Raw genomic sequence first — 9,461 nt, 5'->3', positions numbered from 1 at the left:
CTGGCACCCTCCACCCGGTGCATGATGTTGTGCGTATGATGTCACACAACGCTGGACCCCCTTGATGTCGGCGCCCCTGGCTGTATTTCAGTGACATCTCAAAAGCAGAAGGTCTAGCGCCTGGGCCTAGCACAGAGCGCACTGCCTGATGACATCATCTGTGACAGCACAATGTTCAGAAGGCATCACGTCGCATGTGCGACTTCAGAGCAGTGGCCGTTGGCCATTGGCTGGGCAAGCGGCACTTCAGCAGGACAGCGCACACCGATGGTCAGTCAGCAGCACGCCTGAAGTAACGTGAACATCTCCCTTCCCTGGGCTCATCATCCCGAATCCGCTTTGCAGTCGCAGACCCGACGTTTCCATCAATGTGCAGCCTGGAGGTTATCACAGAGATTTTTGCTGTCATCTGCTTTCTGCTTCACATCGCTGCTGTGTCCTCACAGCACTGGCTAACGAACGTCAATGCGCACATGGGGCTGTGGGCAGGTTGCCATGGAACACAGTGTGTGTTGTTTGGGATACAAGTTCCACGTAAGTTTGTCTTTGCCTTGGGCTATGAGTACTGGAGGTGTGGTACCCTGAAGCAACTTAGAGCTGTTCTTATTATTTATTAGTAAAGGTAAAGGGACCCCTGACCGTTAGGTCCAGTCGTGACCAACTCTGGGGTTGCGGTGCTCAGCTTGCTTTATTGGCCGAAGGAGCTGGCGTACAGCTTCTGGGTCATGTGGCCAGCATGACTAAGCTGCTTCGGGCGAACCAGAGCAGCGCACGGAAACACCGTTTACCTTCCCGCTGGAGCGGTACCTATTTATCTACTTGCACTTTGACATGCTTTCGAACTGCTAGGTGGGCAGGAGCTGAGACCGAGCAACGGGAGCTCACCCCGTCGCGGGGATTCGAACCGCTGACCTTCTGATCGGCAAGGACTAGGCTCTGTGGTTTAACCCACAGCACCACCCGCATCCCTGGCCTTATTATTTATTACCCTAGTGCTATTTTTCTAGAAGAGGAGGTGCCACAGCTCCCCACGAATGCCTGCCTTGGTCTCTTATGGTGTCAATGGTGCCCACCTATGAGGTGACGGAACTGAGATCTGGCTGAAAAAAAGCCCTGATTTACGCTATGTATGTGCTACTCTTCAGACGGGCCTTACAAAGCGCTTTTCATAAGTTTATTACAAGAAGCATTGCTTTACAAAATATTAATGTTACAATAGAGTGGCTAAGACAACTTGTTTGCTTGCAAAAAGCTGCTCCTTCTTCCTTCCCCTCAGAGCAAGATGGTCCTTCAGATACTTCTGTGGGAGCTGGGTGGTGACAGTTCCTAAAGCTTCTTTCCTCAGTCCTCTTCATTTTGAACGTTTCCTGCAGTTTGGTCCTTCAGTCTGCTGTTAGTTCAGAGTGACTAGGGATAATGCTACACAGACACACACACAGTGCCAGATTAAACCCAGTGAAGGCCCCTGGGCAGGTGAAATCAGGAGGGATCATAATTTATCTTGTGCGCTTTAGTGGGATAACACTGAGGGAGCAGATAAAAACTGACCTCTCTGTCCCTGGAGGGAAATATTGCATGGGAAGTTGGCTGTGCTATCGTCCAGTCCCATTGACACATTTAACCTTTGTTCTCTCTTTCCTCCGTCTAGCATACATGCAGGCTACCCGAACCTTGATGTTGTTGGCATTGTTAGCTGGAAGCTTCTCTTTGTTTAGCATTACTTCCATCTTCTTCCAGTGCCCCTTTGGCTGCATCTCCAAACCAAGGATCTCAACAATATTCAGCACCATCGCAGGTATGGTGGGGGTGTCATAAGCATCTGCTTCCACAGACAGCCAAGCTGTAGCTCAGGGCTAGAGCATCTGCTCTGCACGGAGAAGGTCTCAGCTCCGATCCTCAGCATCTCCATTTAGGGCCAGGAGAGACCCCTGGCCTCAGTCCCCCAGAGCTGCTGTCTGCCACTTTAGGCAGTACTGGGTGAGATAGGTCATTGGTTCAGACTCAGCATAAGGCAGCTTCCTATGTTCCTTCGCATTTGGTAACTAACTCAAAGCCAACCCTTGACTTGGAAAAATAAAACAAAATAACCACCCACTCCCCAAATCCTATGCCAAGAAGGCTTGAGCTGAAATGGAAAGCTGAAATCGATACACATGGCAAACTTAAGTCCATTGAATACAAGGTGTTCCCCTCTGATTAGGACTGATACCACCCAAAATCCAGCAAAAATAAATCTTAGATGGCCTTCAAGATGTGCACAGGATTACAACCCCTTAGGTGGCTTGAAAAGGGAATCCTGCAAATTCATGGACGATAAGGCTATCAGAGGGTTGCAACAGTTTTGGCAACCTCTGAGATTGGGACTGGAAAAAGAAGAAGAGGAAATTTATTTATGCTATCCAACTTTTTTCTCCAATGTGGCTCACCCTCACAACAACCCTGCGGGTTGAGAGGCTTTGACTGGATCAAGGTCACCCAGTGAGTTTCATGGTGGAGGGGAATCTGAAACCTGGTTTCCCGGGTCCTAGTCTAACATTCCAACAACTATGCCATACTGGCTGTCAAGCAAGCATAGGGGGTTACTATTACTGAGCTCAACATAGGAAGCCTTATATTGAATCAGCCCAGAACTCATACCCTCCAACTGTCCCTATTTCCCAGGGACAGTGTCAGAATGATGAAAACTATCCCAGCTTCTGTTTTGATCCAGGAATGTATCTATTTCCTCCCCTAGTGCTGCTGCCACTGAGCTTGGGGAGGAGGATGAGCTGGTGCTTGCCCTAAGCAGAAGTGGCAGCTGCAAGGGAGCACCCCATGCCTCTCCATGGAGGTTGCCAACCTCCTCCCTTTGACAGCTCTTAGCAGCTGTTGGAGAGAGGGCGAAGAGGAGGAGAGGCTGCCGCTGCTGAGGCCCAGGTAATGCACCAGCTCTGAGGTGCAAGCAGAGGGCAGGGCTGCCCTGGGCAGGAAGAAAGAGGGGGAAGAGTGGAATGCAAAGAGCCTAGAATTTGTTTTTATAAATGCCTCATGCATCCACATCTAATCTTGCCCCTTTCTAAAAGTTATGTACTGGTATGTGCCAAAGAATACAGTAAAATTGGGATTAAGGAGTTTTCTCAGGACAGCAGAGGGTGTGTCAGAGACCAGGCTGAGAAGAGCTACTCTGATGAGGAATGGTGTCCAGGATGCAGATTCCCAGGAGCAGTGGAGCATTATAGATTTGGAGCAGTGGTTTGCAGAGGGAAATAGCTTGGAAGACAACAGCTGGGCAGAACTCAGTAGGGAACAGCTAGGAGGAGGAGAACAGGGAGAGAGAGAATTAACAGACTCCCTTTCGCTGGAAAGTGTCCAAGTGCTCAGTCCAAGGTCAAGAGGAGCAGATAAGGTAGCTACACAGAAAACCAAATGGTTGAGAGATCAGCTTTGCCAGATGAGGAAGTGATGGGGGTGGCTTGGGGGGGAGTGGGTGGAAACTTTAATTGGGAGCACCTTTCTTCCGAGAATGGAGTCTTTGTTCTTTCACTGTGAGCATTAAATTCTCTTTAACTGATAAGAGACTATTTTCACTTTGTTCTACTTATCCACGGCCAAACGGAGGGAGGAAGCCGCTTCCTCAAAGGCTGACAGGGTTGTGTCCTGGTGGTGTAGTGGGGGTGGGGAAACAAAAATTGGGGAGGTTGGGGATGGTCAGTTGGGTGTGTGAGTGAGAAATGTCCCTATTTTCGCCTGAGGACTGTTGGAGGGTGTGAGTACTCTCTACACTGACAGGTAGCAGTTCTCCAGGGATGAAGGCAGGAAACATTTCCAGCTTGGATGAGCTCAGGATTGAACCAGTTGCTCTGCTTTACACATCAGCTGTGCTTCTGCTTACGTGTTTCTCAGAAAAATCAGATGGACACTGGGGGAAAGGGGAGCCTGGGCTATATGAGGCTCTAAGGAGTTTTATTTGCTCCTAGGCTTATTTGTTCTGATTTCTGTATGCGTCTTCACCAGCCATATGCGACCAACTGATCATTCGGGGTGGTCCCTGTACCTGGCCTGGGCCTCGATTCCTCTGTGCCTTGTAACTGGTGAGTATGCATGGCATGGGACATACTGAAATGTATTCACAGAATCTGAAATATACTTGGAGTCGAGTGTGGATTTCATGCTCTTTATTCAGCTCATAGTAGTGAGGAATGGAAGTTCCCCCGAAATGTCTGCTTTATATACATTATTTACACAATGGGCTAATTCTGGGATTCTCCTGTAGGCCAGTCAGGTTGCGGATTCACTTCCACCTGAAGTTGGATTGGGTGGCTCCTGCGGACCAATCAGACTGCTGCATTCTGAATCCTATTGTTCTAGGACCAATCAGACTGCTGCATTTTGGATCCTACTCAACTCAGTACATAACAGAATTGTAGAGCTGGAAGGAACCACAAGGGTCAGGGCTGTTATTACCCAGGGGTGCAAGGGGTGCGGGGTACCCCAGCGTAAAATTATGGGGAGAGCCAGGTGCCCGGCGCTGAAGCTCTTAACTGTCTACCTGTTATGAATTAATTTGAGCATCTTGTGTGAAGGAGTCACTGGGCTGGGGAGGGGTGCGCACTCATGGCGGTAGCCGGGCTGTGGCCACGCGGGGACTCTGGCCCTCCCCAGTGCTTCCCAGAGGAGGTGCTTCCCAGAAGCGCTTGTCTGCGGCCGAGTCCCTTCTTCCGCGCTGAGGCGCCGGCACTGCGGGAGGGGCAAGAGCAAGCAGGGACCCCCGTGGGCAGGAGCAGGTCACAGAGTGCGGCTGGAGGAGCTGCAACTTGGTGAGCCTGAGGTGCAGCAGTGGCGGAGTGGCCAGTCTGGAGCAGCGCTCACCCCACTGCCAGTGCCACGCACCCTTCGGCTGGCATCGTGCAGGTGGCACTGAGTCAGTCCCGCACCTTGAAGGCTGCTTGCTGCTCCCCTGGCTTGGCCCAGCCCCCACCCACAACTGCGGGGGGGGGGAGAGGCACCTCCAGAACAAAGAAGGGACAGCAATGTGTGCTTCCTCCTGCTCTGCTGCCTTCAAGACCCTGCTTCACTCCTCCAGCCCCGCCATCATATTAACAGGCCTCTCCCTGACACTTTCATGGGCCATAGATTATTTAATAGCCATAGGCCTAAGTAAAGTTTGCCTGGTGCTTAAAGACATGTAATGAGGGCGCCAGGCGAGCCTCTCTGGAGAGAGCATTCTGCAATCAAAGAGCCACCACAGAAAAGGCCCATTCTCTTGTTGCCACCCTCCAGACCTCTTGTGAAGGAGGCACATGAAAAAGGGCCTCATCCATCCCTAGACATTTCCAGTTACCGTACTTTTCCGTCTATAAGATGCCCCCTTGTATAAGACTCCCCCTATTTTGGGGGACTAAAAATTTCAAAAAATGGTGGTGGGGAGATTCTTCAAAGTTGTTGAGCTTTACCCTTAGTGGTTGCAGAGGGATCTTTGAAGCCCACGCTTTGATCCTCTCGCTGCGCCGCTGTTGCTTCGCCCTCCTTTCCCCCCTCCTGTCTCGGTCCAGCCTCGGACTCACCAGGACTGTAAAAGCCATCGCAAGGCAACTCTGTGCAAATGCTGCATGTGGGAAACTTCTACCTGCACGTCCAAACGTGCCTCCCGCTCCCCTCCTCCTCCACAGGGCTGGGGGAAAGGTGCTAATTAGGGGATCGTTGTTACAAAGCCCCCCCCCCCGCATGTTTCCCAGGGAGATCAGGTGGAGGGTTGCTGGGTCTGCCCCAACCTTGCGTGCAGGACTTTGCAAACACTCCCTGACCACCAGAAGGGAGTAGCTTTCAGCACAGGAGGCCGGCTAATTAATCAGCCGTTTACCTCAGTGCCTCGCATGTTCTTGGTGCGCTCGAATGGCCACACAAAAGCTTCAATTAGATTTATTTTTAACTGCGCAGCACCATCTATAGAAGCACCAAGGCTATCAAGCTAGCCTATTTATTTGGTGGGAAATGCATATGTTCCTTAATCTGCTGCTGCTGGCATTGCAAAAGCCACCTATCCTCTGCCCCCTTGCCGAAAAAGCAGCAAAAGGCCGACCAATTGCCACAACGACAGCTAATCAACACCGGCCCTTGACGCGGCCACCAATAACATTCTCCGACTCATGGCAGCAACCAGTCCTACGTCCCCACAATGCATTACCCATGTATAAGACTACCCCCAATTTTCAACATGCTTTTTGAAGGAAAAAACCTTCTCTTATACACGGAAAAGTATGGTATATCCAGGACTAGCAGCTTGTGGAAGGCTCAAAATGCACCAACTATGCAGAAGAAAATAGACCTATCCAAAGATATTCTACTTGGAGATGTCAACATCTTTAAGTTGGACTAGTACTAGATTGGACTAGCCCTAGCACTATTGGGTTGCATTTTGGCCTGTCAGAATGGTAGAGTTTGGAGGATCAGAGCATGATCCTGTGAGCCAGAGAGATATTGCTGGGGTCACAGATCCACATGTCTCAGACAGTGTATCATTCTGCTCCACCTATTGCCTCAACCAATCCCTTTTCTCTCCTGACAGGTGGGACTGCTTTAGTACTGGATACTGCGATGTTAGACTGAACAAGAGGATGTGACTGTTCTGCCATTTCCGATGACGTCTGAAGCTACATTGATAAGGTGTGGTGCAAAGACAGCCTGCACTGGGGGCGAGCTGGACCTGGAAGAAGAGGCTGTATTTTTTCCTTAGTGGCAGAATTGATGCATTATTTGCCCCCCCCCCAATTATAATATTATTGCTATATATTTTGGAAAGTGGTTTGTCCCTTTGTCCTCTGTGAGTTCAAACGCTTCTAATGATATTGTCACCAAAAAGCAGGAGCCAACTTTTGTCTGTCAGGATACCACCGGGCACCATTTTCAATCCAGATAGTAGAACACAATGGTCCAAACTGAAGAAGATGTTGCCAGATGTGCCACAGTGATTTCCAAGAATGAGGCGCTGCTTTTGGTCAATGTTTGGAAACTGCCGCCTGCCATTTTAATTCAAGATGGCAGGCTGAAATGCTCCCAACTGCACTGGTTATATACCGTATTTTTCACACACGGCCATAAGACACACCTAGTTTTAGAGGAGGAGAACAAGAAAAAAATATTCTCTCCCTCTCTGCACAGCGCCCCTTCAGCGAAGCGGCAGGAGAGGCGGAGCCCCTTCCATTTCTCCTCCCGCTTCGCTGAAGGGGCACTGTGCAGAGAGGGAAAGCTGTGGGAAAGCTGTCTCCAAAATATTCCACCAGTTGTGGGAAGTGTGGCTGGTGGGAAGAAAAAAGAAAAAAAGAAAAGAAAAGAAAAGAAAAGAAAAGAAAAGAAAAGAAAAGAAAAGAAAAGAAAAGAAAAGAAAAGAAAAGAAAAGGGCTCTCTTCCCACCTTCCCACCAGCTGCATTTCCTGGTGATACCTAATAAGACCAGGAGCAAAGAACAACATGAAATTGTACCCTATTTTCAAGAGAGAGAATATACAGTGGTGCCTCGCAAGACGAAATTAATTCGTTCCGTGAGTTTTTTCGTCTAGCGAATTTTTCGTCTTGCGAAGCACGAAATCCCATAGGAATGCATTGAAATTCAATTAATGTGTTCCTATGGTCAAAAAAAGTCCAAACAAAGCCAGATTTGGTACAACAAGAGTTTATTAAGTGCTCTTTAAAATCATACATACTGTAAAGAGCATTTCAAAAACTGAAGAAACAATAAATTAAGTTTCTAAACATGACAGAAAAACATTTAAAAATCAACAAAGTGTACAGTACATTTTCCCCAGCCACCCACCACACAGAAATTCAAATCCAGAAATTTTTTTTTGAAAACAACAGAGTGGCCCAATGGTCACAAAAAATAATAAAAATGCAGAAAAACACACACAAGCTTCCAGATTCTTGCAAACCCCTCCTCAACTGTTCCCCCAGCCACCCACCACACAGAAATTCAAACCCAGAATTATTTTTTTAAAAAAACAGCAGAGTGGCCCAATGGTCACAGAATATCATAAAAATGCAGGGGAAAAAACAAGCTTCCAGATTCTTGCAAACCCCTCCCCAACACCAAGTCCTTGAATTCCAAACACCCCAACCCAAAATCCAAAACCCCCCCAAAAAGTTTAACTTACCAAATGGCTGCAAAAGAAGTTTTGGAAAAGCTTCAAAAATCACCAAAGTCTTCAAAAACCTCAAAAAAGGCTACCACACCGCGTGCTATGAGTTGCTCCTCGAAGTCAAGTCGCAACTGCACCTCTTCAAGCAATGCACCCTGGGTATTAACGGTTTTACGAAAAAGGAAACAAACTTGCAAGACGTTTTCGTCTTGCGAAGCAAGCCCATAGGGAAATTCGTCTTGCAAAGCACCTCAAAAAACGAAAAACCTTTTCGTCTAGCGAGTTTTTCGTCTTGCGAGGCATTCGTCTTGCGGGGCACCATTGTATATATTTTTTTTAGGGAAATGGGGAAAGGGAGAACTAACCCCAGTTACTTTCAATGACCCATGGGGAAAAACCCAAGAAGAATAAAACCAAAAAGAAAGTTAAATTCAGGAGAACATTACATGATTTCATGAATATTAAAGTAAATGTTGAAAAAGCATTTTAACTAGCAGATTTGCTTACTCTGTAAAGATGCATACCAGAGTAAGGATCCTTATGCTGAAGCTTACATGGTCAATGATCATTTGAGGTTACTTCAGAATCACCAGATATTATCTCATCTTCCTAAGATACCACTTAAGAGAGCAGGGGAGGCACAGTTTCTCCCCTTGCAGTACTTTTAGAGAAGCCAAAATATATTAATATTGAATGTGTGTGTGTGTTTAAAAAAAAAAGATTCAAAAATGCTGATGTTTACCGTATTTTTCGCTCTATAGGACGCACTTTTTCCCCTTCAAAAATGAAGGGAAAATGTGTGTGCGTCCTATGGAGCGAAGACGCCATAGCCCCGCGACCCTCTCCCGGCTGGAGAGGTGACGCGCGGCTATGGCAGGAGCCTCTACAGCCCCGCGTCACCTCTCCAGCCGTGAGAGCGCGTGCGGGGCTAAAGAAGCACCCCGTGACCCTCTCCCAGCTGGAGAGGTGACGCGCGGCTATTGAGGCTCTTGCCATAGCTGCCCGTCACCTCTCCAGCCGGGAGAGCATGCGCGGGGCTAAAGCAGCCCCCCGTGACCCTCTCCCGGCTGGAGAGGTGACGCGCGGCTATTGAGGCTCCTGCCATAGCCGTGCGTCACCTCTCCAGCCGGGAGAGCGCGCGCGGGGCTAAAGAAGCCATAGCCCAGCGACCCTCTCCCGGCTGGAGAGGTGACGCACGGCTATGGCAGGAGCCTCTCCGCTGCGCCTTTCCGCTGCTCCCTGAACTGCTCTTTGGGGCTGGTGGTGGGCTTCCCCCCGCCAGCCCCAAAGAGCAGGTCGAAAGGAACCTGAAGGCTGGAGAGCGAGAGGGGTCAGTGCACACCGACCCCT

At 49.0% G+C, this 9,461-nt stretch overlaps 1 protein-coding gene across 1 annotated transcript; it reads left to right on the top strand.

Annotated features, from left to right (window-relative positions):
* The first annotated feature begins 187 nt into the window (after positions 1 to 187).
* LOC308482633 (protein NKG7-like) lies at positions 188 to 6,777 on the top strand. The gene is made up of 4 exons (XM_081015893.1): positions 188 to 534; positions 1,649 to 1,795; positions 3,957 to 4,070; positions 6,545 to 6,777. The coding sequence occupies exons 1-4, from the start codon at positions 369 to 371 to the stop codon at positions 6,583 to 6,585; spliced, it is 468 nt and encodes a 155-aa protein (XP_080872019.1). The 5' UTR covers positions 188 to 368; the 3' UTR covers positions 6,586 to 6,777.
* The last annotated feature ends 2,684 nt before the right edge of the window (positions 6,778 to 9,461 follow it).

This window comes from Podarcis pityusensis (assembly GCF_964106645.2).
Source record: "Podarcis pityusensis genome assembly, chromosome: 8".
In the NCBI taxonomy this organism is placed as follows: Eukaryota; Metazoa; Chordata; class Lepidosauria; order Squamata; family Lacertidae; genus Podarcis; species Podarcis pityusensis.
Note: the sequence above shows the minus strand (reverse complement) of the source record. Positions and strands in the feature narration are given on the sequence as shown.

Bases quoted from the DNA above. Each gene is read 5' to 3' on its own strand.
- LOC308482633 (XM_081015893.1), top strand. From the start codon at position 369: ATGTGCAGCCTGGAGGTTATCACAGAGATTTTTGCTGTCATCTGCTTT. The intron at 535-1,648 runs GTAAGTTTGTCT...TCCTCCGTCTAG, and splicing joins GTTTGGGATACAAGTTCCAC to CATACATGCAGGCTACCCGA. The intron at 4,071-6,544 runs GTGAGTATGCAT...CTCTCCTGACAG, and splicing joins TCCTCTGTGCCTTGTAACTG to GTGGGACTGCTTTAGTACTG.